The 23136-nt window shown below is 43.9% G+C and overlaps 2 protein-coding genes and 1 pseudogene across 5 annotated transcripts in view; all 3 read right to left on the bottom strand.

The window, feature by feature from the left end:
- LOC139926335 (H(+)/Cl(-) exchange transporter 3) overlaps nucleotides 1-3838 on the bottom strand; it is a 28577-nt gene extending 24739 nt beyond the window's left edge. Inside the window, exon 1 of the mRNA XM_071918035.2 lies at nucleotides 3505-3838. Coding sequence (XP_071774136.1) covers nucleotides 3505-3592 — 88 coding nt within the window. The 5' untranslated portion in view covers nucleotides 3593-3838. The remainder of the gene's footprint in view (nucleotides 1-3504) is intronic.
- A 6165-nt stretch (nucleotides 3839-10003) lies between these two features.
- On the bottom strand, nucleotides 10004-18450 carry LOC144543540 (H(+)/Cl(-) exchange transporter 3 pseudogene; annotated as a pseudogene). The gene is made up of 2 exons (XR_013507984.1): nucleotides 18316-18450; nucleotides 10004-11201 (listed from the first exon to the last, which is right to left on the bottom strand). The product of XR_013507984.1 is annotated as a H(+)/Cl(-) exchange transporter 3 pseudogene (transcript).
- A 456-nt stretch (nucleotides 18451-18906) lies between these two features.
- On the bottom strand, nucleotides 18907-22931 carry nit1 (nitrilase 1). 3 transcript variants are annotated; one of them, XR_011785302.2, is made up of 7 exons: nucleotides 22811-22931; nucleotides 22285-22518; nucleotides 21683-21786; nucleotides 21427-21563; nucleotides 20730-20855; nucleotides 19763-20165; nucleotides 18907-19668 (listed from the first exon to the last, which is right to left on the bottom strand). XR_011785302.2 is itself a non-coding variant. In XM_071918077.2 (6 exons), exons 1-6 carry the CDS (start codon nucleotides 22897-22899, stop codon nucleotides 19899-19901), a joined length of 957 nt encoding a protein of 318 aa, XP_071774178.1. In that variant the 5' UTR covers nucleotides 22900-22931; the 3' UTR covers nucleotides 18907-19898. The 3 variants fall into 3 exon arrangements, 1 of the variants encoding a protein (XP_071774178.1); XR_011785303.2 differs by having other exon boundaries at nucleotides 19784-20165; XM_071918077.2 differs by having other exon boundaries at nucleotides 18907-20165.
- Nucleotides 22932-23136: the final 205 nt, after the last annotated feature.

Here is a 23136-nt window from a genome sequence, read left to right as displayed (position 1 = left end):
GAGGGCATGTGTCTGTGTGTGTGTGTGAGTGAGAAAGAGAGAGAAGAGTAGGTGGATGATGATGAGTCAGTTTTTGAATCAACAACAGCTCAATATGGAGGTTTGGTTTTAGGAGAGTCCTGAGACTTGGCCTTTCTCAGCCCACACAGCACACCTGAGGGCAAAAAAACAAAAACAAAACCAGTGCAGTTACTGGCTGGTGTGATTCTCTAAATCCAACTCCCCATGCAATGGTGAGCTAAAGGAAAAATCCACGCTCGGATACTCTACTCTACATTCCCCAGAATGCAACCCCCATAGAATGTGCCTGAACTTGCTGTATTCAGTACGTGAAGGTGGAGAGAGTGATAGCGATAATGATGGCGATAGCATAGTAACAGCAAGAGAACAAGCTTTTCCACTCAAGAAAAATTGAGAGTCGCAGCCCTTATTCAGAACGCAACATGCCTTGTGGCTGCATTGCATTCTGGTCTATTGAGGCTACTGTCAGTGGAGAAATTGGTCTCTGCCTCTACTACGATGGATTTCTCCCTGTATGATGTTGAATGTCGGTGCAAGATGGCGGCTCTAGAAAGAAGCCCTTGCTCTTTGATTCTGAGGGACTGACACCAAAACCGACAAAACCGAAAAAGACGTTTACTGTTGATGTTTCAGAAAATAACAGAACAGTAAGCCAAAGCTGATGCTACAGAGATACTGGAAAATTCCCATCTAATGTGCGGGTACAAAAAAACAGGTTGCTTCTGTTGAAGGGAACATTTTCAGCTGCCAGAAAGAGGAAAGGGGTTTTTGATCAATGAGATAAATAAGACAAGTCCTCCTGAGGAAGCTGGGTTATTGTCACCCATCAGTCTAATAAGGAGCATGGAGCCAAGCGAGGGTGACGCCATGGAAACAGAAACCGACAGGGACTGCATTCGAGCACAATGCCAGCATCACGGTCCAATGGTTCAGCAGGCACACTGGCGCTGACACACACACACACAACATACACACACAGACACAAGACACACACACACATAAAAACAAGGTTTCTGTTTCTTTCCCTTGTGGATCAGCAAAGTGTTGTGGCCTTTCTCTTCGGTCTGTGTCAGGGCTAAAGCCGAGTTAGTGCACACACAGGTCTTGCTGACTGTCAATACAGATTCTCCAGCACTTCTCTTCCTGGGCAGTCCTTGACATGGCCTTCCTGTGTGCAACTGTGATCACTAGAGTGGGAAATTACCATTGGCAAACTGCTTGTATATGATGACTGTGAGCTGGGAATCTAGCCTACTGACTACTTTGACCAGTACCAGCCATCGTTTGTAGGCCATGTTGTCTACTGGATAGAAAAAATCCTTTCCTCTGGTGTTCAGGGCACTTAAGTGTAAGACCTAACCCTGCATTCTCCTGTATTAAGCCTACTCTACTACTGCAGGGTAAATCAGATCAGAGAGGCTCAGGAGCGGCTGGCTAGCACACTTGGGTCAGCCAGGCTGGAGTAGGGTTAGTCTGCTCAGGCAACATGTGACCGACATCACTGACAGACACCGACAGCCTCATTACAGCCTGTAAATGAATGGTCCGGCAGAATCTCCTCAGTCAAATGAAGACTGATGGATAAACAGACAGAAGACAGAAGGATTCAGGCTAAAGCTAGGCTAGAGGCTAGAGAGGAAAGTTGGAGAGAAGTGATGGATGGATGGAAGAGATGGAAGAAAGGAAGGAACTCAAAAGCCCCTTTGTAAAATTACTGTTATTTTTTCCAGCAGTGCTACTGGTTTCCGCTGTTCACACTTGGACGGACAGCTACTGTCCATACAATTTCCGCGTAGAAGGCGTTCACACAACATGACGATCCCAGATAGATGAGACGAGGCTGGATGTTGCGTTTAAGGTACGTGACGGAAGACGCAATTGTTTTTGAACAATGGCCGATGAGGAGCTCCTGTGGCTGCCTATTAACCTCGTCCTCCGCTCGGATGGCAAGTAGCTCCCTTTTCTCAGAGTCCAAATGCTTGCCATGAGCGAGTCACAGAATGAAATACGCCACCCCAGAGTCTCCTCTGATTGGCTTGCTCGCTCTACATGAAAGCGTATTATGTAAGACTATCTTAACATTTTGCATGCTTGACCCAGGAATTTTACCGTTTTTGTTCACATCAGCATCGCAAAGGAAGATTCCCGGGAATTTCATTCAGTCTTCAGGGAGGAAAATGCTGGATCAACTTTTCCAGAATATCAACTCCGGCTCCCGTTTACACATGACCCTGCCACAGAAAATGTACAGAAGATTTCAGGATGAAGCTGCATGTGTGAAGGGGGCTAAAGACTGCCATGAGAGAAAGAGGGGGATGGATGTTTGGTTAGACGAGGGGGTCGAGAGACTGCTGTACAATGACTAAAGCTTTTCTAGTGTGTAGAAGAAGCTGGTGCAGAATCTGGGCAGGACAGAGCGATTCTGGCTAAAGCCATGAGAGGAGAGAGAATTGGAGAGAATCAATGAATGGATGGATGGAAGACTGAGAGATTGCAAGCCAGGCAGGACAAAGGAGAGGAAAGGGATATAAGGGTGGATGTAGAGGCCGCTGTAGGCTGAAGCTTTTGTAGGATATGGATGTAGGCAGCAACGGTTCTGTGCTAGACTCACCAGGGAGCTTTTGTCTCTGCTCGCTCACCGTAAGAATCTTACAAGGCCTGGAGGACCGACACACAACTGAATGGTAAACCCCCTACAGGCCGCAGAGAAAAGACAAACAACGATACAGTGCAGGAACTCGAATTCATTTTGCAGGAACACGGGGCAATTTATCATAATCTGCCTGTCACGCACAGCATGCCTTCACCCTGAGGACCCTGTTATGTGTGTGTGCAGAGTGAAGCACATTGGAGCAAATCAAGACATCCTGGATCTTGCCAACAGGTGCCTCCCACCACCAGAATGCTGCTGCTTGAGAAACGCTTCAGCAATACACAGCGTCGATCTACGAACATCTAGTCCACATATACGACTGCCTGTGCATGTGTCTCTCTCGGGGAATTAAAATGGTGGCCCATGCTGTATTCTTTAGTCGCTGCTGCTTACAGTATAGACCTCACCTATAGGCCTAAGTATAAGCCTTCCTACAGCATTAGCATACGCAGAAAATCAAGTTTCTTCATCTCGTTCTCTCTCGCAGAGACACACGCGGTTAATCATTGACAAAGAGGTGAATGGGCAAATAATGTCAGCGGGCTAGATAACGCTGTTGCTCTTCAGAATATGCAGCACAGTCATTAGCAATGGCAGCATCGGTCCTAATCCATACTGGCTCTCCTATCTCCATGCTCCGCCAGCATAACAACAGCAGGGGAGGCAGCAGTTGCTTAGCATTTGCTTAACCTGCGCCATGTCTGCCCGCCATATGGACATATGGACTCACTGTACAGGAGGAAGGACGGCCTCTGAAATAAGAAATTGGGGGAGGAAGGAGGGAATTGGAGGGAATCGGAGGAAGGGGAGACAGAGGGGACGCGGCGTACCTCTTTTAGGGATCTCCTGCAGGGGTATGGTGTCCCCTCCCCCGTCGTAGGGCAGATAGGGGTCGGCCGACACGTCCTCCTCCTCCATGTTGACAGATGAGACAGCGAGCTGAGGCTAGGCTAGGCTTACTATGCACCGCTCACTGCGTGTGTGTCAGTCGCTGCTACCGCTGCCATGTTTACCAGCCGCGCACAGAGGAAGACAAGTGGGGCTATGTAAGCGAGAGTGTGTGTGTGTGTTTGAGTGGAAGAGTGAGCGCGCCTGTGTGTGTGAGCGCGCAGTCCTCCCTCCCTCCCCCTCTGTTTTCTCTCTCTCTCTCTCTCTGAGCCACACAGTCTCTCTCCACTGCAGCAGCTGACTGCTAAGGGCTGATGATGTCATCAAACACACACACACACACACAGAAGGAAAGACGATCGCACAAGGCTGGCCAGCCCTGCCTGCTTGGTTGCTAGGGGGAGATCATTGAGCCCTGCCTGTATGGGAGAGACCACAGTGCCAGGTCAAAGGGGTGTGTGTGTGTGTGTGTGTGTTTGTGTGTTGGGGTGGAGGGTGGGGGTGGGGGCAGCTCTGGAATGGAACAATCCATTCTGAGCAAGTATGGGGGGGTAAAGCAAGGAGGATAAAAGGAAGTTATAATAGCTTAGTATGCAGTGGAACAGGCTGGTAGAGCTTGCTGACAGGTGTGCCACGCTGTCAGGTGGATAATAATACTACTACACTTAAATACATAAAAGTAATACACTTAAATACACTTCGTTAAATCAAGCCCTCTAGGAGACAAAAGGAGACAACTGCACAAAGCAGTTTTGCCATGTTGGTTTGGTAGACTTTGAGATGAACTTTTACTTCAACTGCTGCCTTGCTTATGCAAACAGAAAATGAAAGCCAATGTTTTACAGTGTTCTGGCATTGTGAGAGAAATTTGCACAATCAAGAACTGCAGCAAGAAAGAACAAGCGCCAGCAGATACGACACTATAAAGATGTGAGAAACTCAGCAGTTCCTCACTCTCCCTCTCTCTCTATAAAGAGGATATGAAACAACAGATTTCATCTGGACAGCTCATAGCATCTGTGCTATGAAGCAACACACCGTTTACTGACAGTGCATGGAGGGGGATATTAGAGGGGAACCTCCTTCATATTGTGTTGCACAATCTATTTTTCAGTTGTTTCAAGGTTTAAAAATCTCTGTTCACACTGTATCCTCCCCTTCAATTACACCCCCCCTTCACAACTGAAGTGGATTCCAAGCAACCATAGCTTTCACCGGGTGAATGTATTTTGAAGTAGCAGGTGTTTTGTACACTTGGTGTTATGTGTTATTATGCGAAACACTGCAACTAAGTCAACTGCATCCACATCCCTTGCAGGTCCCAAGCCTTAACAATAACAGCTTGACATTTCACACATTTTGTGATAATATAGCCAAACAAAAAAGAACATAACCAGTCCCCCCCGTGTGCCACCTCAGACCTGCATGGCCCCTTACCTTTCAGCAGAGCTCCTGTTGCTAGAAATCCCCATCAGGACGTTAAAGCAGCACGACCACAACATAAGACTTTGGAAGAGGAAAAGCTACAGTCAATCCAGTGAATTAAAAGAATGCAGCATAGATCCAATTCTATTCAAGGGCCAATTCGAGGCTGAAAATGTTCCAAAGCGTTCCTCTGTTTTTTTCCTTCACCTCTTCTAAGCCAAGCTAAAGTTTCAGTACAAAACTCCATGAGGCTACACAGCTAGCTAGCCCCCTTGCTAAATTCCCACACTGTTGCCGTAGCCCCTTGCAGGGCTTTACAAGGTTTCTTGTGAACCCACCCCACACAACCACACAAAAATAGCACCAGTGACACAGGGAGGCAGTGGCGGGGGGCTGTGCAGCCTACATTTAGCGAGCGCAACAGCTTCAAGGAAGGCCATCCATCCACAGATTTCCTGAAATGCTAGCTCACGCTGGCTGGTTGTCAGGCAGCCAAACTGGTTCATGGGACTGTCTGTGCTCCTCTGGGTGTCACACACCAGGGGGGGGGGGGGACTCAACTCATCCACCACGGCAGCCAGTTTGCGCCAGAACGCTCACCACACATCAGCTATCTCAGTGGAGAGTAGAGGACTGAAAGAGCCAATTAGGTAATGAGGGATGATTAGGTGGCCATGATGGAAGGAAGGCCTGTTTGGGAATTTTGCCAGGGCACCGGGGTTACACCCCTACTCTTGCAATGAGTGCCGATGGGATCTTTAAGGCCCTGACACACCAAACCGACGTCAAAGAACCAGCGGCGACGAAGGCCAACTGTTGCGGCGACGAAGGCCAACTGTTGCGGCGACGAAGGCCAACTGTTGCGTCGCCTCACGTCGCCTGCGTCTGGTCCAAAAAGTTGCACTTGAACACACCGCAAAGACTACAGCCGACGGCCAACTAGCACGTACGTTCTGCGCCTGCGTGAGGGGAAATAACCATATGTCTGATAAGAAGTTGCAAATGGCACTGGCGTTGTCAGCCCTTGGTCTTTTGGTTGTGGAAGAAGAAAGGAAGAGGCGGAGGCGAAAAATAAGGAGAAACCGCACTAAATGGGTGAAATCATGGATACTCCAGCGACAGGCTCAAGGGGCTTTCCCGAACCTGTGTCGAGAGCTGGAGATAAATGAAACCTCCGATTTTAAAAATTTCGCTCAGCTCTTTCCTGTTCAGTTCCACATGTTGAAGGAATTTATCAGTCCAATCATCCAGAGGCAAAACACAAACTACCAATCAGAGTGATCTCTCTCACCGACGGGCTCCGACGCCGATTCAACATGCTCAATTGGCTGGAAAGCCGCCGACAGGGTCCGACTAGTGCCGACGGTGCGGGACACACCGCAAAAACTAGGGACACCGACGGGCTGGTGTGTCAGGGCCTTTTTTGACCAGAGTCAGGACCTCGGTTTAACGTCTTACCCGAAGGACGGTGCTCACTCACAGGACAGAGTCCCTGTCTCTGCCCTGGGGCAATTATTCATGAGACCAGAGGGAAGAGCACCACCTACTAGTCCTCCAACACCACTTCCAGAACCAGGTGGTCTCCCATCCAAGGACTAACCACAGCCAGACCTGCTTAGCTTCCCAGACAAGCTAGCGATGTGATGCAGGAGCTATGGTGCTGGCTCTAAGATATCAATATAGATTAAGATGTCAAAAAAGCAAAACTGAGTATTAAGACTGTAGATTTAGGCAGATCGTAAACAGGCCAAATAGTAGCTGCAAATGATAGTTAGCCTCCGTTTTAACCTGGTTACTACAAGATAAATAGGGTGGTATCACATCAGGGCAAATCAGATAGTGTCAGGTGTGTTGTCAATCACAGAAAACTATACTCAATTGACTTTCAAACACCTTCCTACATTTTTTGGCACTCACTGTAATGTGGCAAACCCCACTCATCTGACACCTACAGGCTCGATCATACAGGACGTATTTTTAGCAACAGAGGGCGGCCTAGGGTTTTCGCAGTGGGCAGTGTTGCCGGTGGAATACGGTCTTAGAGTCCACACCGGTGGCATTAGCCCCACACCGGGAATACCGTTATTTTGTATTTTGTAAAATAAAAGCACATATTCAGAGCTTCCACGTTCAAATTAGGCTACAAAATGATAAATGGACATACTAACAACATACTGATCACTAAATCTGATCACTAATATGACAGATTAGGATGAATAGGATTAATTATTTGTCCTTACCTAGTGACAGCAATACAATCCAATGGTAGCCTAAAGAAGGGCAATATGCCAGAATCTGCACTGCACTCACATTAACTCCCTGAGTGTTGAGCAGTGTTATAAATCGCTGATTAAAAAGTGTTACCGTTTACAAATGCCGTTAACGTGAGTTTGGAGAGGAATTTTAAGTTTCACTTTCATTATAGTAACGCTGACTTTGATAGCGCTTAGACCCTCTAGTGGCGACAGGCGGTATAACCGGTATGGCCGGTGTTTGGGAGGGAAACAACACCGGTGTCAAAATGGCACCACCGTGACAACTCTAGGCCGGCCTTCTCTAGTTGTTTTCAATGAGAATGAAGCGATTGGGCGCCTGAGTGCCTTGAGTGCCCCAAGTTGAAAACTGTCGTTTTTTTTTCTCTACTGTCCAATCGGATTAAAGGAGAGGTGGGACTTCTGCGGTGACTCTTCTAAAAGTAGTGATGCAATCCAAATTTCTGGTAACTTTTTGTCAGGAATTTTTTATGATAATTGTACAATTTAGCTAAATCACATTAACTTTATTCTAGCTAGCAGAATAAACAAATCCTCAGCTAATCATCAGCTGAGTCTCTGGTTGCCTAGTAACAACACAAAAACAAAGCAGACTACAGCTTTGCAGGCTTCAATAAGAAAGGCAGTGCAGCACACTTTCCATTTTTCACCCTTCAAAATATTTTCTGTCATCGGGCCCCAAGTATGAAACTTCTATCGACAGTATTTGAAAACAGAATTTGACCCACATCTGCAGCAAACCTAGGCAAAATGTAGAAGCATGTTGACTCTCCATTAGTAGCAGTAGTAACATAGTAGTATAGTTATCGGTTAGCTTTACCTGTTCAGTCCAAATGAGCTCTATGCTTTCACCTTTGCTAGTTAATTGCCCGCAGGTCCGATTTCAGAGAAAAAGAATGGAGGATAAACATTGGGCAGAGATTGGAGACACTGAACTGTAACCTAATGCCTGCTGTGCTCACATGCACAAACAATGTCCCACCTCTGTCTGTGTCCTACTGAACTATGCATGGTCGCCCATACAGTTAAGTCATTTGTGTGTGTGTGTGTGTGTGTGTGTGTGTGTGTGTGTGTGTGTGTGTGTGTGTGTGTCTGACTGAATAGCCTGGTCACCTGCAATACAGTCTCCTCTTCATCAATAATGAATAGGCTGGGTCTAGACTTCTTATGTCACTGCTACAGTTGCTGCTACAAATCATACTGTAGAAGTCAATAACTAACTTCTAAGCAATCTTCTAGAAGTAGCCTGCTCAGACAAAAAAACTTTGATTAGCCTACATCTCACTTTAAATGCACAGAATCCAAGAATACTGAATCCAATGTTATTACAGTAACTAGTGTTGCTACAAAGCAGGAATAAATCATTTGAAAAAATAAAAAAAGTCATTTGAATATAATAGCTTGTCAAGGCAGTTTTAGGATGCAGTCCTGCAACAAATGCAAGCTGTTTGGTGGTGAAATAGCACGATCACGTGTTCAACACATGACATGTCATAAGAAATGAGGGCCACAGACCGCGGTACAAACACATTAAGGTTCTATATAGACGGCTGCTATGTGGGTCAAGTCTTGCTTCAGTGTTGTCTGTGTAAGACAGGACTGGCTGTGATCAGACAAACTGTAGACAGATGAACTTGGAAAAGGAAAAGACAAAAGAAATACCAGAGTAAGTAGTAAGGAAAAGGTCTCGACTCTTTGTTCTCTCACAGTGATTGGTCCAGCTTAGCTTGCACACGCTCACCACAGCCTTGCATTGTGTAAGAAACGTCCCAGACTATTTTTTTTGTATGTTTTTTTGTGTATTTTTATTTTAAATCCTGTCAGCAACACAAATTCCCCTCACAAGCCCCAAAACCATAAACCAAATCAAATAAAGATGAGTCCCAATTATCCAACTCAAACTGACAGAAAGTACCCTTTTCTCCAAGCAAATACTTCAAACTTTAAACAAACTTAATGCGTTTATCCTTTGCATAAACACCCTAAGTTGTGCACAGAGTTTGCCAACTGCTGCGCTCATTCAGCATTCACAGGCAGAGGGACAAATTGAAATCAAACCTGCATATTTTCAACTGTGGAAGCATTCTGATTAAATACCAAGTATGTAGAGAGTGTCAAGCTTCAGCAGCACCTCTCCCTGCCGTGACGACTCTTCACAGCCCAGAGCGACCCGACATAACCCTTCCTCATATGAGAGTTTTCTGTTTGATCAGCAGCAAGTCAAAACCAGAGTGGGAGGAAAGGGGTAGCAGCAAACACATGAATCAGCATATCTGCATCAGACAGGCAAGAACAAACAGGATGCAGCAGATCAGATGTTGATGGGACACCAGATATGGCACAACACCAGAGTGTCACTGAGCCACTGAATGAGCCAGTCGTTTCTGAATGAATGAGAAACAGGTGACTGCGCTGGAATGACAGGTGTGACACGGCAGGACCAGAAAAAGGGAATACTAACATTGTACAGCTAGACAGGCATGAAGCATAACAAGACAAGCCACTTCCAGCAGTCCAACCAACAGCGAGGCACAGTAACTGAATGTCATATTCAGCAGAAAGCACACTGGTTCAAAATAGACTTACACTTGCTCTTTTTCAAGTGAATGATTGTAATTTTCTTTTTAAATAAACCTGAATTATTGTCTCAGCTGTACGCCCGATCCCTCCTTCCCAACCCCACCTCAGCTCCTCCAACTCAGCCAACCAATGATGCATCAATGAATAAAAATGAGCAGAGGCACGTATCTATACTGTTACTACTACAGATCTGCATTGCTACCTGACAGCCAAATCCACGTAATCCAAGAGACAGAGAAACTAAGATGAAGGCCAAGACACACACAAGTAGCAAAGTTGTAGTGAAACCACAAAGCAAACTGTCAAGGAAACGGGAAGCAGGGACAAGAAAAAGGTCACCAAATCAAGATGATGGAAGGAAAGGTAGCAAAATATTAACGGGATACCGAAACGGGCATAACCATGAAACGAAAAGCTTCAGATGAGGGAAAAAGGGCTGCAAAGTAAAGCATATAGTCATAATTATGGATAGAGCCACAATTACGACAATTACACAAATAAGATGTGTAAGAAAATAACAAAAACAAGTGGTTGTAGATGTAGAATATAAAATAAAATACAAGTGTTAACGTAAAAAAAAAGAAACACAAAATGGGAGCAGGATGATAATGATGGACGGTACGAGTTGGGCAGCAGGCATCTGGAGGAGGAGATGGGACGGCATGGAGAGGGGGGCTGACGGGCGTGGATGGGGAATGAGGAGGAGGTAGACAGCAGAATGGGCTGCACACGGCATCACATCACTGGACAGCAACCAGGCAGCAGCAGCACACACAGGCGAAGTGGACACACTTGATGCGTCTCGACATCAGCGGCGGGGAGACAATTTCCCCGCTTTGTCTGGCCCAACTGCGCACCATGAACCAGAAGAAAAACCCTTTGGCATTGATGAAGCGGCAGTAGAGAGTGCGGGGGTCCAACGGGACGGGAATCCACAATGTAAGGAGCTCAGTGGGGATCCAAGGAAGGGAGAGCAGGGGTTTTGCAGCGTATGGGAGGGGGGTTTTATCGGGCCTGGCTGGCACCATGCTGGGTTTTTTGGCGGGACATAGAACGAGACCGGACTGGAAGGGGGAAAAGGTCTAGGATCCAGACATGGGACCAATCAAGCTGAGGCTATAGAGGAAGGAGGAGGTGTTTTGGGGTATCCGGTGTGGGCGTATCCCCCATGCTCCCTACCTGGGGAGGCAGCGTCCCCATCCAGCAGATTGTCGTCCTCGGTGGTGTGGAAGTCCATGATGACGCCGGCTCCATCCAGCAGCTCCTCGTCGCTGCTGGCGCTGGCGATGCTGTTGTAGCTGTTCCTGCAGTAGCCCCTGTTGTACAGCTGCTCCGACTCCATTTAGCGACGCGCCGGTGCCCTGGATGGGAGGGAAGGAGGGAGGGAGGGAGGGAGGGAGGAGGCAGAGAGTGGTGGAGATATACACACTGTGTTGTGAGGATGTTTAGCGCTAGACTATAGAGTCTACAGGGGGAAGTAAGTCCGTTACGCACACAAACACACAAACAAACACACATGCATGAGTAGTGCAGGCAGACAAATGCACACTGACTCACAAGTAAACAGCACAGACAGACACACCGTGAGGGAGTGGTGGGTGTGAATACAGTCATACATACAGTCACACAACAAAAATCCAACAAAAATCACACAGGACACAGCACATCAACACTGAACTGCACACAACAGACAATAACACTCTACTACTGGTAAACAGCATTGCACCTACTGTCGTATACTGGCTCTATAGTTATATATGTATACCTATTTTGTCTGTTTATACCATTCCAACTAATGTGTACAGCTTTTTTTTTCCTTGCAGTGTTCAAAACACAGAGGCCCCAATGCAATATTCAAGATCTGTACAGTATTTCTGTTGTTTTTTCTATTACTGGCTTCCATAGCTTCCTTTTTATATACTACTTATTCTTTTTCATATACTACTTATACTTACTTATATGCTTCTTCTAAAAGAGACCTATTTCCTAAATTTCCAATTTTTTATTTTTTATATACTTGTTTTCTACTTGTGTTATGTTAGGATTAATGTGACCTACGTGAGCAACCTAAGTCGAATTCCTTGTTTGGCAAACATGCTTAGCCAATAAAACTGATTCTGTAAGAAAAATAAATAAATCACACAGACACATACAAACATGAACACAAAAAGAGTGAAATACGTTTTCAAGGTTCAGCCAAACCTTGAGAGGTTAGAGACGTAGTTTGACAGGAAAAACACTGGAACGCATGGTGATGGAAGATAAAGTAAGAGGAAGAAAGGGGAAGAGGAATGGAATGATAGAGGAGGGAATGAGAGAGGAGAGGTACGCGGCGGCCATTAGAGGCTTTAAGATGAATGCGGGCTGTCGGGGGACCGAGGTGGAGAGGAAGATGTATGATGATGATGATGATGATCCGAGGTAAACTGATGATCCACGTCAGTCCCTGTCAGTGGGACCAGGGATACAAGGAGAAACGACGCTAAGCAAGAAGAGCACACTCGAACACAGCTTGTAGATTTTGGACCATCAGTAAATCAAATCTGAATGACTCCTTTGCACATTTGTTAGCCTGCCATGATCTCAGCCACGTCATCCTGTTGTCCATGTACCTGAATGGTCTGTGCATCTAGGATATGAAAAAGCATCCCTCCTTAAATCTGTTTCATTCTTACCTCAGCCTTATCAATCATACAGTAGGCTATATGCCAGACACTGTACATTAAACGTCCCATAATATTCAGTCTTTTGTTTTCAAATATATTACGGTTCAGGATAAGAATAATGGTCTTTGTGATGTTTTACAAAGAAATGTACTTTAGTTTAAAGGGTATTTAATTAATACATCTGAAGACTAAGTCCTCACAAGCAGAACAGTCATAATATTGGACCCTGATTGGCCGACAACAGCTCCTCTAATTCAAATGAGGTAAACCTGTTGATTGGAGGCTTTCCAGTTCAAATGCTGCAAACTGGCCTGATTGGAAGGATTTCAGTAATTGATTAGTGAGGGAGTCAATCAGGACCAAGTCCAGTTGTGATGCGTTTACTGGAGTTAGTCTGAAACTGCCTGGAAAAAAGGATGCATTTTGACAATGCAATAACTTCAAATTTAACCACTCCAACAAAGTCTTCATTAAACATCTTTGATCATATATGTTTATAAATGGGGGACATTTTTAATTCATATAATAGCGCCCCTTTAAAATTAGACAAACCTGGGTTATAAATGGGTAGAAATGGGCTTACAGCCATCTCTTTTTGTTTGTGAACTCCTTTTATCCACCAGAGAATATTTTAATTGTTAATTTAAAATACTTAGCAGTGATATTAATGTGAATACAAACCATTTCTGATGGCCGCACACCCAGGAGGCATATTTATAGACTAAGGGATTAGGATGAAACAACACATGGACATCCTCCCCACTGTGAGGGGATGATAATGATAATACACACTGCTGGCCCAAAGAGAGCAGAGCAGCATCAACATACCCCACCCTCTCTCTGACAGCGCCCCCCTGTGGGAAAGGCGGAGACTACACAGCTTAACCAGACACCGTAACCACGAGCTTGACGGCTGCAACGACAGACAAAAATGATCTCACCCAGACCGAGCACAATGACAGTTAAATGAATCCTGAAAATAAAGCTAGCTGGGAGATATATATAGGAATATCAGCCTAGAGGCAAGATGAGTCACAAATTAATAGAGGTAAAGAAAGAAAGAGAAAGAGAAAGAGAAAGAGAGCGACATCTCTGCTGTAGCCTGACTGACCTCTGCTAATCCTTTACTGTCTGATAGCCGGCTCCATCTCCCTGTATATCTTTGTGAAAAGAGACCCAGGCCTAATAGATTTCTAAGCTCCCTCCATATCTGGCCTGTCGGATTTCCTGCTCAATTTTTCTTTCCAGCTCGCTGCCACGGACCCCAGGACATTCAGAAAGAATAGCAAGTGTAGAAAAAGAGAGTTTGAGTCAGTACAATCAAGCCAGGAGGCGGATTTCGTTCTCAAACTTTGAAAATTGCTTTTGCTATAAAGTGGTTCTTACATCCAGTGTATAAATAAATTGTTGAAAAGCGAATGCCACAAAATGAGAAGGTAAAGTGTATTTTCAGTTTATTTTGAATTGAATGACTCTAACCACGGTCAGGACCTAAAAGGGGTGAAGGCCTGTTTCTGGTGGATCCCATCATGACAAGAGCAACAAGAAGTTTTAAGAAATACTTGGTCTCAGGGTAATTCTAACTTTCTAAAATTTGGGTTTGAGGTTGAAAAGGTTTTAAAAAATCTCTGCTCTTGACATTTTATGAGCTTGGCATTAAAATGGTGGAGAGCAGTTCTGAGATATCGAGCACCAAAGATTTTATATACCAGTGGGAAAAACTGTTATGTACTTTCTATATTTCTAAATATATAACACCAAAAAGGCTCTTAAAATAACATCACACGAGCATGAAGTAGCATTCAAAGATCATGAATATGTGGATAACTCAATTTTGATTAAAACAAAAAAAGTCAGATAGAAGTTGTAATTCCAAGCTCACAATATTCTAATTTATTTCACTTTTAAGAACGTTTTGCATTAACATGAGGCCCTCTTCTCAGCTGTGGGGTGTTGTAGAGAAAGTCACTCACCCCGCCTTAATGAATTTAGACATACTGTTGTGACAATGATACTGCGCCCCGGCCCGAGCTGCCACAGACAAAAAGCCTTCTCCAAACACCCACAGTGAAACTGAAGACCCCTAATCCTTACTGACACAAACCCTAAGTGAGGCAAAGGGGAGAGAGAAACTTGCCCCGAGCCAACAATCACACTAACTCAGTATGAAACAGGACATCCCTTAGAGCTGTATCGAATCAACATGGCCAGGAAATTCAATTCAGCTTGTTTGCAGAGCGAACGCCAAGGCAGAGAGCTGGTAGGTGAGCTCACATGATGCGGCCGGGTCCTCTGACCTCCAGTGACACAGACCCTGGTGGTCATGAGCTTGGCCCCGGGCCAGCAGAGACATGTGGACCCTGTCAGTCCCAGACCTCACACCAGACTGAAGTTTGAACCGTTCTGCTTCATCAATGTTTCACAGCACACTTTCCTTCCTTCAACTATCTTGTTAGAACTGAAACTAAGCTTTTATGATAATGTGGAAGCGTGTGTGTGTGTGTGTGTGTGATAATTCTGGGAAAAAACAACACTTCAGGACAGCAGGGGTGCTGATTCATGCAACATCAGTGCTAACTGGGACAAATTAGAGAGTGTGAGTCGCACCCAAAGGTGTGCAACTATCTTTTTACAGACTGATCAAATATCAAAAGCACTGTGCACAGTCTCTTAAAAATGATCTACTCTAATTATACATTTCATTTTTTCCCCACTAGCGCTTTCTGTTGGTGACAACTGATAGCTATAATTATGATGATGTACATTATATTTTTTCCATTTGTTCTTTCCATTAGTAACAAGTCAAAACAATAATTATGCCAGGAAAGCTGGAGCTCGCAGTATTAAAGAGCTGCTATCCTCCATATCAGATTTCACTCCTGTGTTTGAGGAGGTGGATGAGCTGAGAAGAAGGTCTGCGTCTGTCTGATGATCGATAGCAGCAGCATTTATCAACAGCGAGGGAGCAAAACGACAAGGGGTCTGTTAGCGTTACACAACTAGTTGAGCAGCTAGGGGCTTTATCTTCCTCTCAGTGGTCACTATGGAGGTGTTGCCCAGGCGACTGTTGCTGGGATGTGACTCAGCGTTTATGCCCCCTCCCTCCCTCCCTCCCTCCTAGCAGCGTGCTCACACCTCCTCCCAATAGGTTGACACACATCCTTCAAAAAGCAGCAACCGGTCAATATATGGATTGCTTTGTGGCAAAACATCCACCGTACAGCAGCTCCAGCACAACATGGAGTTTTCACTTCTCCAATTAACAGCACCTCAACAACATCTAGGCAATTAGAGGCCAACTGCAGTTACTGCATCGCTAACGCTGACTGCTGAAATTATGCAGCCATGTAATAATGTTATTCTGAGAAACCACACACACACATAGGTGGCAGAAAATATGCAAATAACAAATGTAACAGTAACACAAAGATATCTGTGCATAATTAAGGTCAGGCACATTACCATTAGCTACATAAACAGTTTTAATGGTGCATGGAGAAGTTGAAAATGAATTTCATTTAATGTTCCTTCGTTTGATAAGCTGTGAAGTGCAGTTGATAGTAAAATTACTTCCATTTCTGCTCATCTATTCTAGTTAAACGGTTATGATAGATGTGAGACACATTTCAGAAAAGACAGCTCCTGAGTAGTATGCTTCATTTGTAAAGCCTTGACAAAATGTAAGTATGCTTTTTATGTATGTTTCTGCATTTTGTTTGGGAATATATACTTCACAATCACAGAATAATGTATGCATGCATGTGTCTTGCAAGCCAACGTAAGATGGGGACCTGGAATACATGATGTGAATAAAAATATCAATCAATATGCTGCTGTCTCATGGGGATCAACCTGTCTTTGGCATGCTGTCCTCTAGAAAAAAAAAGACCTTACCTGACTGAAGAAACACAAGAAGTTCTTACTTTCACAAATGGCCAGAAAATGAAGGCTGAAAAATGAATAATACATGTGCTATCCAGCCTCCAGCCAAAGTACAGGAAATTTAGTCCGTCAAGAAACCCTTCAACTTGTGCTATCAATGAGGCTTTGTCAGTTATCAACTTCATCCAGCCTACTAGCCAGTCTTTGCCAAACTGAGAATATACAAAATTACTTGAAGATAGCAGCAGACACATTCTAGGAAAAAAAGGCTGTCGAAATTAAAGCTACCAGGCCAGTCTGATAAATGAAGAGTTCATTTTTTAAATTATATATATCCATTTTGGGGGAAAGTCATTATCTGAAGTTCATCATTCAGTATCTCAAATATATAGAGGATCCTGTGTGTAAAAGTGTTATCATTTTGTCAACCATAGACTTTGATTTCCTACAATCCTTTAAAAAAGTGTCAGATATTGTTGTAATTTTGTGCTACTGATCATTTTGTAAGAGTTGTTCTCACTTTGGAACAGAAATCTCATTTTGGAGATACACACCAGGCTAATGCTTTAGTAGTTTACTTGAGTGAAAGTCAAGAAAGAATGTGACTTAGCAAGGCCCAAAACCATCTGCTAACTCTGCTGGTCTGTGTAATGTAACCTTACAGGTTCAAGAAAATGGGAGGTCATTTCTAGGTAAACTTAAGGCTGGGTCGTATGTGACATGAGGAGAAGGAGAAGAAAACACTTCCATGAGATGCCATGACTGTCATAAATGAAACATAACAACATGATGAAGGGAGTGAGGGGAAGCACTTGTTTAAATGGTTCCAGATGGCTATAACACAATCAGCCAACAGTGATTAAATGAACAGTGATAGCAAATCAAATAAGGAAAAGCGCCTTTGGTTTTGACCTGGTTGGACCAAAACACAAGGTGGAGAGTAAACTTTGCTTCTGGTGGCTTGTGGCATGAAAACGAGTTAATCATAAGTCATAAATGTACACATGAATACCTGAACATAGATGAAGTACAGAGGAAAGACCTGGGAAACATTAACTTGAGGATAGTTAGATAGTTTAACAATAACAGTGCTATTACTATGTCAGTAGCAACCCGTCCACATACAGTCTAGACTAATTACACTCTGAATGATTTGGCAGTTAGATGCTTTAACATTTTAGTACACACACAAACAAATAAAGTGAGAAGCTGCTTACTTTGCTGTTTAATTGTACCAATAATCCAACTGCAGAGGCTACTGGACTGCCTGTCAGTCTAGACAAGAGGGCACAACACTAAAAACCACAAGCAACTGTAGCAGAAAGAATGACTGACTTCAAAGATAATGATAAAACACAACCACGACACAGACAGCGTGGCAATAAAAATCACACATAGATTATTCTAGTGCACATTTCACCAGCAGCAGTGTCTACTGTTCACCCGCCGTCTGCACATTGTCTGTAGTTAGCCGCGCGTGCATTTACATCTGCACTGCATGGTGAAACGGCCAGAAAACACAGAAAGTGAGACTATTTGCATGCAGCCGAGGGGCTCGTGAAGACACTTTGCTGCAGCCGAGGGCCCCGATACGATTTTGAATGCAGCTCCCACCAAAAGCATCAGTTTTGCACAATATATTCTGCCTGGGCACACAAGCTAGCGGGGAGGTTTTTTTTTTTTTTAAATTTAATTTACACCAGCTGCCAAAAGCATCGCGCTGCCTACATAGACACAAGCTACAAAGTCTGTAAGTCGTTTTGATAGAATCGATAGGTCCTGATCGACAGCGGGGATGTGCAAGCAACCTGTGAGTTCACCAATTTTTGCCAGCGATACGAGGATATTATGGCCTTGGATGGAGAAACACATCTCCATAACCTTCTTGCCCAGCCGCAGCGTGCAGAGAAAAAGCGAAACGGCGTACCTTCCTATTGCCTCGATTCCAGCCCGGACAGAACAATGCATCCTTTTCCGCAGTTGAAACGAGGATTTTTGTTTTACAGAAATGTATTTGACATTCTCCTCATCATGGTGTTTTTTTTCCAGTCCCATTCCTGTGTCAGTGACGTTCACTTCCGGTCTCTTGGTTTCCCATCCCAGCTCAGCAGCTCCCACCCACAGACACACAGGCACACAGAGTAAAACGGGCATAAAAAAATAATTAATTATTCATCAACTCGGTGCGATCAAATAGCTGGAATAAAAGACCATGGAGTACCTAACGAAAAATGACTCTAATATTCCTATAATGCTCCAATATGGACTTTTTATGTGTCTGTCTTACTTAATAGAGTTTTTAGTGAACATATTGTACTATATAATTTAACATTTTATTTAATTCTGGACACCACTGCAAAGGTTCAATATTCCTTCACTATTTCAACCATAATATCTGCAGTTAAAGTAATATAATATATGCCTTAGATGTATTACTATTGAGCAAAAGAGATAAAAGAGATATTCATATTGAGCAAAAGAAGAGATTCAAACCAAGTGAACTTCAGTTTTTCATCAAATTTATGAGTTTGTAACCATACAGGGCAACAGTAGGCCTGTTTCATCATGAAACATTACAGTTGAGGTTTTACACATGCATTCAGTGTTACAGATAAGTAGTTTAACACAGGAATGTTTTAGGCTTTTACAAAACCTGAAGGAGACAAACAAACTCCTGATTTCTTTCTTTCTCATGACCCAACAGTACCATCTATTGATCACGATGAGTAACATCATTTAGACTCAGAGCTGCTCACTTGGGACGACTTTCCCGGAAGCCTGAGTCCATCGTCTTGATCGGACTCATGTGTGCAAGCTGGAAATCAGATTATCCAATGCAGCGATGACACTTAGATGATTCAAAAATAAATCAATGAAGCTTGGGAAAAAAGCAGAAGCAGAAGCAGCTGATTTTCGCCTCAATCACAGAGAGCATCAATATTCAACAGCTCAGATGACTCATGTTTCGTTAACAGTGGGTATATGTGTCTTTGACTCAAAGTTTGCAGAACAACCGCTCCATGTATGAACCCCTCCAGTATTTGATCAGCAAAGTTTTAGTTGACAAGCGTGTATCCTATCTTTCTGTCACTGTCAACTGTTTCCATTGCCCCATCCTCCTCCTTTTAATCAAACATGTCTAAAATGATTAATTTTCTTGATCTGTTTATGTCTGTCCTGTTTATAATGTCTGTCCTTCCTCTTCCTCCAGACTAGACTGTTTCAAATAATTGAATCACTCGAAGTTCCCTTGATTTACCATGACAGGAACTTGAACAACCTGAAACAAAGGTGAAAAGTGAAAACATGTTCATCAGGTTTTTTAAAATATGTTTGACAAATTTGACCTGAATCCAACTTAATGAATTCAATACCTTATTTACTTAGTGTCTTACATGTGCTGTTGATGAAAGACAATATCCTGTTCAGTGTGTCTCTTGTTTACTGACTGCACCAAGAAATATTCCTAACAACCTGGAGCACAGTTTGAATCTTGCACTAGTCTTGTGCTCAGGTTTGCTCCAGACTGTGGTAGAAGCCAGTGTCTCTGCGGTGCTGCTGGACAGGCATGTTCCTCCTGGTGTCCCTGACCTTCTCCAGGTCGATCTCCACCAGGCTCATGCCTGTGTTCTCCCCTCCGCAGTCACCCAGCACCGCCCCCCAGGGGTCCACCGCCAGGGCGTGGCCGAACGACGAGCGCTTCTCGTGGTGCCGGCCCACCTGGGCTGCCGCCAGGACGAAGCACTGCGTCTCAATGGCCCGTGCACGGAGTAACACCTGTGAATAAAAACAATTTTGTGAACAGGAATACATTTTTTTCTGTTATTTAAGGCTGCACTAGGCAACTTCGCATATCGGCTACAAATGGCAGCAATTATATTTGGGTAAATAGGGCGAATCTACGGTGGGATGTTCTTCCCTGTTGCAACCCCACTTTGTGACTTAGGCTGGTAAGACAGGTGTATTTTTACATAAAAATCTTGCCCTGTGCAGCTTTAAAGAATACTATTACAATCCATTGCATCAGTAGAGTGTGGTATGTGAGCCACTAATATGTCCACTTTTTTCCATTTTTTGTTGACTAATTATGTTGTGTATTTCTCATTTCTTGCTGTGCATGTTTGGGTTACACAAAAGAAGGTGTTGCTCATTAAAGCAAGGCTTGATTTTTCCCTGTCAAATGATGGGTTTGTACTTTGTGCTGTATCTTTAAGTAATCCACTGCTTATGTAGATTAACAACAATAAAGCCAATAACATGGTAATTAAATCTGTCACAGAAATGCTGCCAAGTCGCAGTGAAAATCAAAACAGTATGTCCTCTTATTGTAACTGATCCCACCTCCCAGTGAGCGGCTCCTGTTGCAACAGTGAAGGCTGATGGGTAGGTCAGGATCTCGGCCCCGTGCCTCTGCAGAGCCAGTGATAACTCAGGGAACCTCAGATCATAGCAGATACCCAATCCAACCTACGGCAACAATAACAAAATGGTCAGAACAAAGATAATGAGTGACAAGCAAATTAATCTTGATGTCAAACTGCACAGGTGCATTTCTGGAAGTTATATGGCCACAAATGCACCTTCCCGTGCTTGGTAACATTCTCTTCAGAGACAACATCCAGGGTTGCTACAATTTGCTCATCAGGTTTCACAACTTTTTCAAGACTATTCCATATACATCATAGGTCTGTGCAGTGCAATCTCCTATTAGCAATTAGCTAGTTCACAAAAATGTCAGGCCTTGGTTTGTTGACCTGCAGCCGCAGTAACAATTTGGACTCATTGTAATCAAGATATTTGGGTTGATTTTCTGTAAGCAAACCCAACAGTGACAAAACTTGACAAAAAACAAATAAATTGCGATAAAATTTCCAAAATGTTTTAGATATTTTGCATTTTCTATAAGGTTTCAGACCTGGAAAAACATTTTCAAATTCCACAACTGTTCGAGGTTTTCTGACTGTAGGAACACATATTGTGTATTTACATTTGTACTTCTGTGGTTACTATCTCATGAACAGGGTAAATGGAAAGACACCTTGCCGATGGGTGTTTGGACCGGGGGGAGGAGGGCGAGGCCGGGGATGGTGAAGGCACTTTCTTTGAGGGATACTCCCCTACCTGGCAACTCCACGTCAAACAAATGGGACTTCCTGTAGACTGACACTATATCACCTGTGGGAGTCATGAAAAGAGCATCAGTGTGAGTGTGTATGTGTGTGTAGCAGGAGGGCTGTTTTCTGCCATGAGGTGAAAAACATGGACTGAGAGAGAGAGACAGAGACAGAGAGTACCTTTATCATTAATAATGATGTGGCTGTTGTAGATTCGCTGGTCATTCTCCCAATCATGCCCTCGTTCATGAAATCCTCCAAGAGACAGCCACACCTCCAACTTCCTGGAGAGGGACAGGTTAAAATACCAACTGACACCTCTAGCAATCATAAATAAATGCCTAATAACCACAATTACCTGCCAAAGTGGCTTAGTAGAAAGACATAAGACACAGCCAAAATGTGACATCATTTTGCTGGTTTTAAATTCCCTCCATGTGACTTGAATAGAATAGAATAAAATAGAATAGAATAGATTAGAATAGAATAGAACCAAGTATTTGACAGACAGCAACGAGCAGGAGGTGGCCAAGTTCAATGTTAACCAAACAAGCACAACATTTTCACAATATGATATTTTGGCACAATAAAAATCAGATTACAACAGCTTTGGAAACTGTTTTGAATTGATATCATAAGATATTTAGGTCCCAATTTCACAAAATGATGCAGGTAGCAGCTATGGACAACTATGAACGTTGTCTCATAACATCTATACATCAAAATATTTGCTGAGAATAGAATAGAATAAAGCAGAAAAGTGTTTGGCATGTGGTGTCTACCTGGCCAGCTGAGTGTACCGTGACACCGTGTCTCCTGCCAGGCTCTCAGACAGCGACAGGGTCTCCTCTCGGCTGGATCCGATGTAGTCGAAGCCCTCAGGCAGGAACACCATGCTGGCACCCTTCTCCTTGGCTCCCTCCACCAGCCGTTTACAGGCTGAGAAGTTGGCCTCTTTGTCTGGGGTGGCTGTCACCTGACAGACTGCAGCCACTGGGTGAGAGGAGGTGGACATCCTAGAAGAAGAAGAGCATAATGTGAGGTGAGGAGAATTTCATGCCAAGCAAACATAAGACATGCAAAAAGTGTGAGCCGTACTGTAGCATCAAAATGAAGCCATTTTCTCCTCTGTAAAGTGCAGCCAATGCTAAACATGGTTGAACATTAATTGCCCTAGATCTTCTACACTAGACTGTTGAATATCAAGGACGTCAAGGAAGTGTTGTGGCTTCATCAGGTATAGGATACTTAGCTATACTATAATTAAACTAGGTGGCAAACATATTCCTCTCCCTGTCAGAAACATACCTGTGTTGGAGCTTGATCCTGTATCTCCAGGCTGGGGGAGAGACCAAATGTTTTGCCTGCGTTGTCAAAATGCACCTGAGAGCGAGCATTGGTCTGAGGTGTCCGGACCTGTCACCTCCCCTCCGTTTAGTCCCGTAACTGGCTTCTTTCTTCTTCTTCTTTGATGTTTATCGGCGGTTAGCAATCAACGTTAAGGCACATTACCGCCGCCTACTGGAAGACCTAAACCCTACCGCTTTTTTTCTTTTTCTTTCTTTATTTCTTACTTTTCTTTGTGTTCTTAAGTTTTGTTTTATCGGTTGGTAAACAACTTAAAAGGTGCATTA

Source organism: Centroberyx gerrardi, chromosome 23 (assembly GCF_048128805.1).
Source record: "Centroberyx gerrardi isolate f3 chromosome 23, fCenGer3.hap1.cur.20231027, whole genome shotgun sequence".
Lineage (NCBI taxonomy): Eukaryota > Metazoa > Chordata > Actinopteri > Beryciformes > Berycidae > Centroberyx > Centroberyx gerrardi.
The sequence above is the reverse complement of the archived record's forward strand: the minus strand, read 5'-3'. Positions and strand labels throughout refer to the sequence as shown.

What these genes read in the sequence shown, in the direction of transcription:
- nit1 (XM_071918077.2), bottom strand. Translation starts at nt 22,899, where the DNA reads ATGCTCGCTCTCAGGTGCATTTTGACAACGCAGGCAAAACATTTGGTC. An exon ending in AGGATCAAGCTCCAACACAG is followed by an intron (nt 22,519 to 22,810) that starts GTATGTTTCTGA and finishes TTCTTCTTCTAG; the next exon opens with GATGTCCACCTCCTCTCACC. An exon ending in CAGGAGCCGCTCACTGGGAG is followed by an intron (nt 20,166 to 20,729) that starts GTGGGATCAGTT and finishes TTTTATTCACAG; the next exon opens with GTGTTACTCCGTGCACGGGC.